At 33.7% G+C, this 14,467-nt stretch overlaps 1 protein-coding gene across 1 annotated transcript in view; it reads right to left on the reverse strand.

Moving 5' to 3' along the window:
• Positions 1-14,467, reverse strand: part of MYO9A (myosin IXA) — a 331,403-nt gene that overhangs the window by 170,491 nt on the left and 146,445 nt on the right. The window contains exons 13-14 of the mRNA XM_008571047.1: positions 11,777-11,918; positions 5,714-5,909 (exon numbers count right to left, since the gene is read on the reverse strand). Coding sequence (XP_008569269.1) covers positions 5,714-5,909; positions 11,777-11,918 — 338 coding nt within the window. The remainder of the gene's footprint in view (positions 1-5,713; positions 5,910-11,776; positions 11,919-14,467) is intronic.

Consider the following 14,467-nt stretch of genomic DNA (forward strand, 5'->3'; position numbering starts at 1 on the left):
ACAAATTACATCTTTAAAGTGGTATGTCCATCAACAAAGAATTATAATTATTGCTTTATGCAATTGTCTTTCAAATAAGATTGGAGAAAAAAGTTACAAAGTGTAAAAAATACATTTATACTGTCTTTTTGTAGTTGTCTATAATGGTGCTCTTTATTGCTTCATATACATTAAAGTTACAGCCTAGTGTCCTTTCATTTCAACCATAAGAACTCCACTGACATTTCTTATGAGGCAAGTCTGCCAGTAACAAAGTCACTGAGGATTTATTCATGTGGGAATGCCTTAATGTCACCATCATCTTGAAGGATGGTTTTGCTGGATATAGAATTCTAGACTGACAGTCTTTTTTTTTCTTTCAGCACTTTGAATATGTCATCCCATTATCTTCTAAGCCCAATAGTTTCTGATGATAAATCAGCGGTTAATCTTATTGCAGATCTTTTGTACATAAGTCACTTTTCTTTTGCTGCTTTCAATATTCTTTTTGTCTTCAGACAGTTTAATTATGATGTATCTAAGTTTGGTATCCTTGAATTTATCTTCCTTATAGTCATTGAGCTTCTTGGATGTGGAGATTAAATTTTTTTTTTTTGGCAAATTTGAGGCCATTATTTCTTCAAATACTGTTTTTCTCTTCTTTCCTTCCAGACTCCCGTAAGTTGGTATGTTTGATGGTATCCAAAAGGTCTCTGCGGCTATATTCATTTACCTTCATTCTTTTATCTTTCCATTCTTCGAACTAGATAACCTCAATTGAACTGTCTTCAAGTTCACTGATTCTTTCTTCTGACTGTTCAAATCTGCTGTTGAATTCTTGTAGTGTGTTTTTCATTTTAGTGATTACACTTATTTCAAATGAGAAAAAAGTTATGAAATATAAAAAATACATTATACTGTCTGTCATATTTTATGTATTTACATATATATGTAATTTCTATCTCTTTCTTGATATTCTCTAATTGGTGAGATATTATTATCATATTTTCCTTTAGTTCTTCAGACATGGTTGCCTTTAGGTCTTCAAACATATTTAAAATAGCTAAAGACTTCAGCAAGTTCAATGTCTGGCTTTCTACAGGGATAGTTTCTATTGGTTCCTTTTTTCCTGTGCACAGGTCATACTTCATTTTTCTTTCCATGCACCATAATTTTGTATTAAACACTGGATGTTTTAAATAATATAACATGGCAACTGTGGAAATCAGATTCTCCCTCATTCCCAGGGTTTGCTGTTGTTGCTGTTTCTTATAGTTGTTTTTTTTTTTTAGACTTTCCTGGACTACTTCCGTAAATTTTGTATTCTTTGTAACATGTGACCACGGAAGTGTCTGCTTGGTTATCTTAGTGGTCAGCTAATGATTGAACACATGCCTGAAACCAATAAATCTCCCGGACTTTATCAGGGTCAATGTGTATATGTTGAGGCACACCTTCAACACTCAGCTAGGTAGTTTATAACTCTGCCCTGGCCTTCATTTCCTGCTTCCACAGAGCCTCAAGGTTATCTAGAGGTGAGAAATCAGGACCTTCTTGGTCTTTCCTGAGTAGGTGCATAGCCCTGGGCATGTACACAGCTTTACATGTTTGCATGGCCATCTAGATTCCCAGGAATATGTTGAAACTTTTCAAAGCCATATCGAGATCTTATTCCTCTATTCTCCTTTTAAGTATTTTAGTTAGGTTACTGATTGCTTCAACTGTTATCTACTGCCTCAGGCAGCTGTAACGTTCAACAACTGATTCTGATTATCTTTGACATTATCCCTAGTTTAAAAGCCGTTCACAGTGTGCAAACTCCATGTCAGGTCAAATAAGGACGGCCTTGATTATCTTTGACAATATCCCTAGGTTAAAAGCTGTTCACAGCAGGCAAATTCCATGTCAGGTCAAATAAAGACTGCCTTGCACATAGTTCTTCCAGGGAACCATCAACACAGGTTGAATAATGAAAATTCTCTGGGAACGGCTTTGAAGGAACTCCAAACCCTACTACTCCCTCCAGTGGTTGCCACACTGCTGATTTTCACCATGATTTCAGGCTGTTGGTTTTCAAGGCTACCATAGAGCTGCAGAGGAAGGGATGTGTGAATAATGCAAGTTATAATGCCAAAAACACACTGTCTTTATTGATATCTTTTTTTCTTGTATCCCAGATCGCTGTGAAACTTTGATTAATTTCCAGAGTTTTGACAAAGGTATTCTGACAGTTTTTGTTAGTGTTCTTGTTGCTCTTATGAAACAGAATTTTCAGAGGTCTTCACCCCACCATTTCACTGATGTTCAATTCAAAACCCTTAATTTTTAAACACCATGCTATAGTGCCCAATACAAAAGTGATTAATAAATAATGATCAGGTTTTTGTTTTAGTTGTTAACAAAAATCTTTTAACTTTCTTAAATACTAGGTAGAATTGTGGACAGGGTGCTGCAAAGAGATACTAGATGTATACAGTAATATCCAAATCATTTTTAGTACTTGGTTATTTCTGAAAAGAGATGGTCACTAGACCCCTTCTCTCACTTGCAAAAACAAATGGGAGAACATTAGAGTCATGCAGTGCACTGAGTAGCGATAAGAAAGAGGTACAGATTATGTGTGAACCATTGAAGCTCTGTATCTGAGACAATGTATGTATGGCTTCAGCTTCTCTCCTTGTAGATGAAGAAATTGAATGACACTTTGAATACACTTATTCCTATCACAATATCATAGCTGAATTTCCCATCTTTTGCTTAGCCTTTTAAGACTGAATAAAATTCTTATTTGGATATACTTTTTACGTAACTCCAAAAGAAACAAATAAAGCCTTGGTGTGCTCAGTTCTACATACTGTATAATTCATGGCCAAGTTATGATCTCCTCTATATTCTTTTTATGATGATTAAATAGTACTCTCTACTATGGACTCCTCCTTATTCAGAAAGAGGAAATCAGAGGCAAGGTGGATGATACAACTGGAACATTTGTTCTCCATTACCTCCCTGCTTTCCAGGCAAATAATTACCATTTTTCATTCCACCTCTCTGGAGAGCCAACATAAAGCTTTATTAAGATTTTCTCTTTATGTGACTACACTAAGAACAATTTATGGTTTCCAATAGCCTGATCAATATAATATACACGCTACAACTATAACAAATTTTTTTCAAAAAGTATAGCTGAATTAATTTTGATTGACAGGCCTTAAAATAAAATTGTCTTGTGTCCTTTAATTTGGAAGTGTTATTTTTTTAAAAACCCTCAAAGAAAGTGAAAATGTACTATAGTTCTTCTTCAGGTCTACATCTTCTTTCTTCATTAGAAGCATTATCACTGACCTCTTATTCTCATTCAAAATCTGGACTTGTTCTGCCTTCTATCATTTCTGCTTCTGCTTAAATAATCTAATAACTATTTCATCTTAATAGGTCTGCATATTATTTATGGTCATAATAAAAGTTCTGAATCTGCTACTTAAACCATTTTCACAGGTAATCTGTTAGTTTTCATTTTACAATGTTACAATGCTCTAATTTTATGGTATCCTTTTATCCTAAACCCATCAGAAAATAGTAGGTGGAAAGTGGTATGGAGGGAGCAAAATGCTAAGGTGTATGTTGGCACTGACACTAATGTATTGTAATATGAAATATTCTTTTCTGAAACAAGTTTTTTGTAAGGCCTCAAAATGAAAACAAATCAGAATTTTTCTTTTCCTTCATAAAAAGTGAAATCTAAAAAGTTTATCCAAGGGGAATTCCCGGTTTTCATAATGTTCTATTTCTTAACTTAGATGGTAGTTCCAGAGATGTTTTCACTTTGGGATACTTCACTAAGCTAAACATTTTTGCTTTGTGCACTTTTCTGTATGCATGTTATATTCTAGAATAAAAGAGTTTTCAAAGAGAGATTATTATATGTAAGCTCTATACTAGCCAGAAAGGAAAACTAGATTAGAAAACAAGAAGAATCTAGATTTTATCAAGATAGAGAAAATATAGGTTCAGTTTGTTTATCATTAATGACATTGTATGAAGCACTTTTTCAATCAAAGAATCCTTCAATAAACCCCAAATAAATGTCAAGTAAGGACGTAAAATAAAATTATATCTTTCGATAGCACATAATATTAGGTATTAACACTCTCCAGGAAATATTTTCCTCTGAGATTGAAGTTGCACTTCTCTTTTCTTCAGATCATAAGGGGTTGGATATTATTCGCCCTAATCTACTATCAGTTATTTGTAAAATAAAATAAATGCATTGTGCAAATGGAAAAAAATAACATTGCATGTCATTGCCCAAATTGATAATAACAGACATACAACAACAAATGATACATTTTAAATTCTAAAAGAACACACAACGTGAAAAAACTTTGCAAAAAGTGACATATGTAACTCTAAATACAAGAAAAGTTTATTCTTTGTTTCATCTTAGAATGATACTTATCAATTTTGAACAGTTTTGTTTTTATAAGACTTTCATGATAAATAAGAAAGCATCTTAAATTGAAGTAAAAAAAAAAAAAACTTTCCTTAAGCTTTTTACGAGATTACCTCATAGAAAGCACTTTGTAAAAAGAAAAGCAGGTTGAAAGTAGTAATTTTATTTCTCTAAAAACTATAATTCTCCGTTACAAAAACCAGTTCACACACATTACAGTCTAAAAAACAGAAACCAAGTTCAAGTATTTTGCCTCACATTTTAGAAATACAATCTCCCAAATACATTTATTCATGTCAAATATTTAAAAGCTGAATTTAAAACTTTACTGCTAGTGTCCTTCCCAAAAAGCCATATAAAGTCAGTTTGGAAATCCTGGAAGCACAGGTAAGCCCTATGGTACTTCTACTGAAAAGCATAAATCTCCACATATATCACAAAATCCTCACTATGCAACAATGGTCAATCTAAGACCAGAGCTACAGCAAGCAATAGTTGGTTTCTAGTAGGCCATAAGTTCTTAAGAAGCTGTTCTCCCACAGAATGTGAAATGGGAGATTTTATGATTTAAGGGGGAGGCACATGGAAAGTATCCTGTTTTATCCATTTTCATATTTCAAAGTAAAATCCAATAAACTAAGTTAAGGGTGAGAGGAAAGAAAATGGATACTTCCTTGACAGATGCTTTATGTACATTACCTGACTTTATCCTCATTATTTTAAAGACAGAACTAACTCTCTTTTACAGAAAAGAAAAACTACTCATAGCCACAAAATCAGTCAAGAGAAGAGATGACACTGGATTGATTACAAAAGCAGGATTCTTTCTACTATATTGCACTACCTCCATCCCAATTTTTCTTTTTCCTAATTTATGTTTTCACATTAAATTGTTTCATTTGTAGTAAAAACTATGGCATAAGAAGAAAATAGAAAAACTTATCTAGTTTTAAATTCTAAATCATTAAATGATCATTATCACTTTACTTTCTGTTCAAAATCATACCAATGACTGAGCACCTACTAAATACCAAGCGCTTCATACTCATTATTCCTATCACTATATATTAACAAAAATGAATCAACACATACCAACACATATACAAATATATACATTTAATCATATAAAGTTCACTCAACTCATCAGGTTTTAAATATGATGTTAGGGTATGTTAAGAAAACAAAACAAAATAAAAATTATTTTGACTCTACTCCTTATGGAGGAGTAAAAAGGCAAAAAATTAAAAGATGAAGCATGGCAGAATACTAATAACTACTGCTTACCAGTTTTTCTGTGAATGTGTCTTTTCCCAGCTTCCCTAAAAGCCACCATGGCTCTGAAAAAAGCTCGGAGAACTGCCCATCGGAAAACAGCTACAGGATCAATTCCAATCATCCCAGAAATAAATGCATTCTTGCTACTTCTCAGAAGAGCTACAATGTCTGGGCGCATATGATCTGTATTTTTTTCCCGGAAATCCTACAAAAAAAAAAAAAAAAAAAAAACAGTGTTATTTTTGAAAAAACTATTAAAATCAAGATGAACAGTGTTTGAATAAAGATGATAAAAGTGATATCTGCTCTGAGTACCTAACTGGACCAGGTCTTCTATAAAGTCTTATCTAACCCTAAAACTACTGAATTCTATAAAACATGTAATTAGAATGAATATCCCACAATTTTATTGCAGCTTGTTAAACACTGGTTAGAGACAGCCTCATAGAAAGATGAAGAGCCTCATAAGTGCCTCATAGAAAGATGAGGAGGAGAAGAAGCTTACACTCAGAGACAGCTCTGATCAGTGTTTAACACACATAAGAGAGCTGAATAATAAAAAGGAGTCAGACAAGAGAAGACCAGGAAGAGCATTCTGAGCAAAGGGAGCACCTACTACCTATAGGTGATGATGAGCTGGACAACTTAAGAGAACAGCAATAAGGCCAGAGGCTGGAGCATTTCAGGCAAGGGTGAGAGTGGTGGAAGATTAGGCAAATACCCGTAAATAGGCTATTTAGGCTCGTAAATCTAAGTTGAGTTTAGATTTTATGGGCATGCTGCCAGTATTGATCTGGCTATCATATCTTGGGCATGAGTGGTGACGGTCAGCTTTGTGCCTCATGAATATTCACAACCAATTTTTAAAAAGTGTTAAAAAAAAGGCCACTGGAGGGGTAATGACATAAGCCAATTGGTGTTTTATAAACAACATTGGTTGCTGCATAGGGAATAAATTGTACTCAGAAAGAATGGAAAAAGGGAGACTAGATATGCAATAAATCAGATAAGTGTTGACAGTGACTTGGACTAGGTTGGTGTTAATAGCAGAAATAGGAAATAGTTGTATTGGGGATATATTTCAGAGGTAAAAGCAAAGGACTTGTTGATGGATTCGGGTGTGGTGACAAAATGAGGGAATTAGTTTAACACATATTTTTGGGTTGAGTAACTAGGTGAATGGAGATGGCATATACTGATATGGAGAAGACTAGAGAAAGAGAAGGTTTGGGACTAGAAAATGAGATCAAGAGATCAGTTTTGTCCAAACTGATCTCAAAGTGAAGTTTGAGATGGTGAGGATAATAATAATAGCAGATAATATTTATTGACAGGTTACTATGTGCCTAGAACTCTTCTAAGTATTCACTTGTATTCTCATTTAATCTCATTTAATACTCCTAACAATCCCTTGAGACAGGTATTATTATTCCCATTTTATAGATGAGGAATCTGAGTTACAGAGAGATGCAGTATTTTGGCCCCTACCACACAATATGTGGAAAAGCAGGGGTTCAAACGCAGCCATTCATAACCACTATACTATGTCTGCATGCAGACATCCAGAAGGCAGATGGATTATATGAGTGTGGAGTCCGAGGGAGATTTCAGAAAATACATTTGAATGTTATTAGCACATAGAGTTTTAAAGCTGGATAAGATTACCTAAGGACTGTACATAGGCTGGAACAAACCTGCCATAGCATAGGGATTGGAGCGGATAGAACACAAGAAAATGGGATAAAATGCTCCATAGAAAGATGAGGAGGAGCAGAAGCTCATACTAAGGAACAAGGGCCCATATCATATGTACAGACTAGGCATTAACTATGATCTTACAACTATATTCACACCAAATGGAAGGATTAAAAATTTGGTAAGTAAATCACTCTGAGTTGGTGCAACTTCATAAAACTCAGAATTCTAAAAGAAGCATACTAGTATAATGTTATCTAACCTAAAGTACAGGTTAGCTCAGGCTCATCCTACCACCTTTAGGGCTTTACTTTCCTAATTCTTCTTTGTCCTCCTGAAAACAGGGGGTAAGGGGAAACAGGCTAGATCGTGGTCCTTGGCTTGTCCCTAAATACCCTCAGAGCAAAAGTATATATTATAAATGAAAGTTAGTAAAATTGAGAAAGAGTTTTCAAACCCAAATCACCATCATCACCACCACCACCATAATCATCAGCTAATACCTACTGGTGACAGACAAGGTGTCAGGCACTAATTTCCGTGCTTTACATAATTTATTTTATTCAATTCTAACAGTTACTCAATAAAGCAGATTCAATCATAAACCATACTTTATGATAAGTAAACAAAGAGGTAACCAGCTTGCCAAAGGTCAAAAATAAGTACCAATGCAGGAACTGAAACACCAGCCCAAAGACTCTTTCATCCTATTAATAACTATACTGTAAAACCTAAAATTCTAGAATTCTTTTCCATAAGGACTGTCAAATGTTGATAGCGATCAATGAACCTCATTTTCAAAATGAAATGGTCTCTCTGTCTTCATATTTGTAGAGTTCTAAATACATAATAACATTCTTCTTGAAACTCTCTCTTCTCCTGGTTTCCATAAGAACACACATTGATTTACTACTTACCTGTTATGCTACCTTTCTCAGTCCCTATTGCTAGTTCATATTGGAAATTCAAATTGTTTTTGATATTGTATACTCTTATTTTTTTTCATTCAATCCTCTTACATCAGGAGATCACAACAATAATTATAACTTAAATGCTATCTACATGATGAGGCCCAAATGCATATTTCCAGCTTAGATCTTTCTTGTTATTTCTGAGATCCATTTTACACATCTTAACGGTATCTCCAATTTGAAAGAAAGTGTGTAAGACCAGTAGTGCTTAAATGTTTGGAATGATTCACCAGTGAAACCTAATGAATCAAAAGTTTTAAACTACTAATTCAAAGTAACGGACATAGAATCTTTCAGGTTTTCCTATTTTTTCTGGTGTTAGTTTTGATAAAGTGTGTTTTAACAGAATTTATCCATTTTACCTATGTTGTCAAATTTATTGACAAAATATATTCATATCCTTTTAGTATTTATAGGGTAATAGTAAAGTTTCCTTTTCCACCCTGATATCTGTAATTTGTGAATCTTATTTTCTATTACCTTTTATTTATACTATTTTGCATTATCTGTTCAAGGAACTAACTTTTGGTTTTGTTCATTTCTTTATCCTATGTCTGCTTTATACTGCATTGATTTCTGGCCTTGTCTCTTTTTTTACATTGTTTTTTTCCTTCTTCTGTGTCCAGAGTAGGAAGATGGTCTTTTCTTTATTATACCCTTCCTCTAATTCCTTTGGGTATAATTTGCTGTTCTTTTCTTAGTTTCTTGAGATGGAAGCTTAGATAACTACTTTTCAACTTTTCTTTCTTTCTAATACATGTATTTAAAGTTATAAAATTCTCTCTAATCATTGCTTTACCTGCATAGTACAAATTTTAATATGCTGTATTTTCATTAATGTTCAGTTTAAAATATTATCATTTTAATAATTCTTTATATTATAATTATAAGAAGTAAATTCTTTTTTGACTCATGGGTTATGTAGAAGAGTTTTGCTTAATTTCTAAACACCCAATGGTACATCAATTAGGTCAACTGTTTAATAGTGCTGTTCAGTTTTCTGGTTTTTATTAATTTTGTGTCTGCTTGTATTGCTATTTACTGAGAGATACACGTTAAAATTTACAACTGTCATAGTGGACTTGTCTAGGTCTACTTTTGCTCTCTTTTTGCTTTATATATTTTGAATCCAAGTCATTAGGTACATACAACTTTTGGTGATTATGTCTTCCTGTTGAATATGCCCCATATATCATTATGAAATGTCCCTCTTAAGTCTACTTTGTCTGAAAATAACATAATTATACCAATTTTTATCCTTTCCCTATCCTTTTACTTTGAACATATGTGGAAACAATGGGTGAATATCACATGGATAATTCCATGATGAACTGAATCATATAGATACAAGTGCATATACTATATGATTCCATTTATCTAGAATTTAATAACAAGTAAAACTAAGGATAATAAAAGTTTTAATAGTGGTTACCTCTCAGGGGAGACTGAGCTGGGAAGAGGCATGAAGGAAATCTGTACATTTTAGATTTGTGTACTTTATGTATCTTAGAATATGCTCCAGTTTTTTTATAGTTCAAGTTTTTAATTTTCTTTTACTCGTTAAACTGTATGCTTATTTTATTTTTCTAAAATCTGTTCCTCCCTCTTTTCCATCTCAGGAAATGGCACCTCCAGTTCACCCATCAGCTCTAGTCATGAGTCATGTACTCATACAGAATCTATCAATAAATTCTGTGGATGGTGTATCCAAAATATATCTCATAATCATCTGAATCTCCCCCATCCCTTCTGCCACTCCTGTAGGTCAGTTTGTCTTAATGTTTCATCTCAACTTAAAAAAAAAAAAGCAACCTAATTGATCTCCTAGATTCCAGTCTCCCAGATTCCACTCTCACCCTCTGCTATCCCTTCTCCTCAAAGTAATACTTTTAAAAACAGAAATTCCTCAGCTTAAGTCCTCTGCTTAAAATCTTTTCATTAATTCTCTATAATAATTTCACTAAAAACCAAACTCTTTTACTTGGCCTTGAAGCCCTAAAGAGTTAACCTTCTGTACACTCTCTGATTTTAAGTCACCATCTCTTTTGCTCACTACAGTCTAGTAGCACTGATCTGTTTTCAATCATTTCAACATACCAAACTCTTTCCTATCTCATAGTCTATAAAATTTGTCATCTCAATTCCTCACCAAGGTAACATTTATTTCAGGTCATCTCTCAAAATTTAAGTTTCTTAGAGAGGTTTTCATGGATCCACAAATTCAAGATCCACATTTTACTACTTTCTCTCATTTATTTATAGCATGTAGATCATTTATTTATATATTATATATAGATACACACATACATGTATACATGTATTTTACATGCACATACATATGTATGGAAGTAAACATGTGTATGTGTATATGTAAAGTCAGGAACATGTCAGTCTAGTTTATCACTAGATCATTCCAAACACCAAGCACAGAGTCTGACCCATGGTCTGTATTTAATAAACACTTCTCGAATACATGAATCAATAAATGAATGAATAAATTATCTTTATCTATGCATTGATTTTCCCTTTCCTTTTTAATTATTATTTTTAATTGATGCATAATTGTACACATTTATGGGGTTCAGGGTGATTTTTCAATACATGTATACAATGTGTAATGATCAAATCAAGGTAATTAGCATTTCCATCACTTCAAGCACTTATCATTTCTTTGTGTTCAGAATATTCAAAATCCTCTCTTCTATTTGGAAAATATACAATAAATTTTTATTAACTGTAGTCAGACTACAGAACATTAGAACTTATTCCTCCTATCTAGCTGAATAAATGATCTTAATTAAGACACTCACCTCAAGACCCAGGAGAAAACATATTGCTCCACTATTTGCCTTATTGTCACTGCCTTGCTGGGGAAATTAAGTGTCTTAGATGCAGGCTTAAACATCAAGTAATTGAAGAGTAACAGGCTTACCAATTACAAGCAAGAAATGGATAAAATTATGAAGATTCCTCTCCACAAGAGTTAGAAGTTTCAATACATTCATTAAGAGTGAAAATTCACAAATACCTAATGGTGCATGAAGACATGAAGCCTCTGTCAGGCCTTATAGGGTATAGAGAAGGGAAAAATTCGACAAATTATATAGATGAATAAGTGGGTTTGAGACATACAGATGCCATCGATTCTTTCAGATCTAAAAGAGTTATTAAAACGGACTGACAACATAAAGCTTCTATGTAGGCGGAAACTAACAGAAACATTACCTAAGACAGTAATGTATTGAAAAGTAGAATCTGGGTTTTAATAATATCTGTATAAAATGTCTCCAACTGTTACTAATCAAGAGCCTCCACAAACTACAAAGAGGGTAGTGTCCCAGGGATGGTGACATAGTCAAGAACACACCTCTGCCCTGGAAGCATATTCAATGAGAAACTTACTGACCTTTACGCCATATTTTACTTTTCCAGCATAATGTTTTATGATGAAAGCAGGCTCCAATACAGCTGGGAATTCAATGTAAGAATTCTCTTCATGTTGATGTTTAAACTTGTCTAGCAATGTTTGATTTGTCGCCTGTGGAAAGCTAAATTTTAAAAAAAAGAAAAAAAACACTAAAGAAAGATGCAGTAATTAGTATAGTCTTATTTTTTAGGTACATTATAATTACATTGCCATCTAACACAAGTAGCAGTTAACAAGTTTTCATCTATATTATCTAATTTGATTGTTATAACAAGCTAAAAAGTGAGTATAACAAGGATTGGTGTTCCTATTTTATTGTGAGGGATCAAAAGTTGTGATTTGCCCATACTCACACTTTGTAAGCAGCAGAACCAAGAAATGAACTCAGGTCATTAGATATTTAGCTTAGGTTGGATTGTGCTGCACTACTATAAAACCCAAAGGAAAACAAAACCCAAATCACATATTCTTTAGGGGTAAGAGAACTTCCAAAAAAGGAAAAAATCTCTCAATTTGTTTAGATCTTTAAAATCTAGTCACTCTTTGTTTTCCTATTTCTTCATGCATAAGTAGCAATTTTCTTACCTATACCAATTACTATGTATTTCTATACCTATTATAATTTCAAATATACATCAATGGGTTTGTACTCACTGATTGCACTAAGTGAACATTTCATATCCAGGCACCATACAAATAATATCTACTAAAAATGAACTGCATAATAGGAAATATGGGAATACAAAAGTTCAGAAGAGAAAAAAATCACTAGAGGTTAGGAATGCTGAAAAGGTTCACAGAGGACATAGGAGGCAATTATGAGCTAGATGTTAAAGGTTTGGTAGAATTTTCAAATAGAGGAACTATCACTGACAAAAAAAGGAGAAAGAAAGTATCTTTCAGAAAATAGTTTCATTTAACAGTAGCTAAATAATGAGAAATAATGTAACGTGAGGCTATAAAGATGCAGAGTACAAATCTTAATACGTAAAAATGATTCCAAAATTACAACAAAAATGGTTAATTACATTGTATGTATTGGAATTAGGAAAGAGAATGGTCTTTAGTATCAGAAAGTCAGTTTATATCACCAGTTTGTCAGTGACCTTGGGCAAGCTAGGTAACCTTCTTTGAGAACCAGCCTAACCCATAAAATGAGTATAATACCAGGTATCACAGTGCTAATAGAATTAAATAACACTAGTAAAAATATCTAGCATTAGCTGGCATCTATAGGTATTACATAACTGCTATCGACTTTTTTATGTTTCCAACACTGCCATTTTCCTAATCACCTTGGCCTGCTTTTGCATTCAAATACTATCCCTTCCTCAAAATATCTCCACAAACTAGATAGCTCCAAAACTCTAAAGCCATTCTAGAATGGATCATAACCCTTGCAACTTCAGAGACTACAGCAACAGCTTCTATAATAGTCTCACCAATGCTAATTTTACCTTGTCTCAAGTCACTAAAGCAGGTTAATAAAATAAATTTTCCTGTAGGAGTGTTTGATCATGTGCCTCCCTTCCTCAGAAAATTTATGGATCAACAGGTGAAGAGACTGACTCCAAGCTCCTAAGCCTAGGCCAATCCAAATCTGCAAACTTACGTCTCACTACTCCACAGTAGAAGCTTTCCTTCAGACAAGATGCTCACTTTATTGTCTCTAGGTAAGGGTTTATTTGCTTTCTAATCCTCTGAATAATTGAAAAGCTTATAATATATTTTTGTCTTACTTTTAAATGGAGAACAGAAATTTTCAAAGCAATGAGTATAGACATGAGAACAATCTTTCCTCCAAACCAGTAAAGATGGAAAAGAGAGTTCTCCTCAGGTCCTGGATTCAACAAACATTTGCAGATACCTATTACCTTAGCAGGCAAAAGAGCCTGGAACAGTGGACAAACCAGACATTATTACTCATTTCAAAGCTCTTAATCTAGTGTCCCCTTAAGGCTATCTTCAAGGGTTGCCTTTGAAGCACCGCTGGAGTTTTCAAAACTACCAATGCCTAGACCCCACCTACTGGAATTCTGATTTAATTGAACAAAGTAGCGACCATAGCATCAGTACTATTTACAAAACCCCAAGGTAATCTATCAGTGAGCAAGACTGACAAAATGCTGCCTTAAATGAATGGTCTAATCTAAATTTCAGTCTCTGTCAAATGCAGATACTGATTCAACGGGTCTGGGGTGGAAGACTGAGATTCTATATTTCTGACAAGCTTCAAGGTAGTCACTGCTGCTTGTCAGCAGATCATATTTTGAGTACTACAGGAAACACTGATAACACTCCTAACATTCTACTCATACATAACTCCAAGACTTTGCTTATACTATTCTTCCTTCCTAAATGCCACATGGCATCCTCCAGAATCTAGCTTAAATAACTTGCCCAATATTACATAGCCAGTGAGTAAAGATTATCCACGACTTCTGACTCCAAACGCATGTACCTAGAGCACGACAAACACACTGCATAAAATAGGCACACCACTAAGCATATATTTCATGTTATACATTCCCTATAGAACAAAATATTTTATAGAGAAAAAGATACTCAGTGAGTCCTGAAGTAGCTCTTCCTAAAAGTGAGTAATTTATTTTCAACCCCTCTTTACAGGTAAATGGCAGAGGGAAAATATTCTATGCCTTTGCATCTTCT

This window comes from Galeopterus variegatus, unplaced genomic scaffold (assembly GCF_000696425.1).
Source record: "Galeopterus variegatus unplaced genomic scaffold, G_variegatus-3.0.2 Scaffold657, whole genome shotgun sequence".
Lineage (NCBI taxonomy): Eukaryota > Metazoa > Chordata > Mammalia > Dermoptera > Cynocephalidae > Galeopterus > Galeopterus variegatus.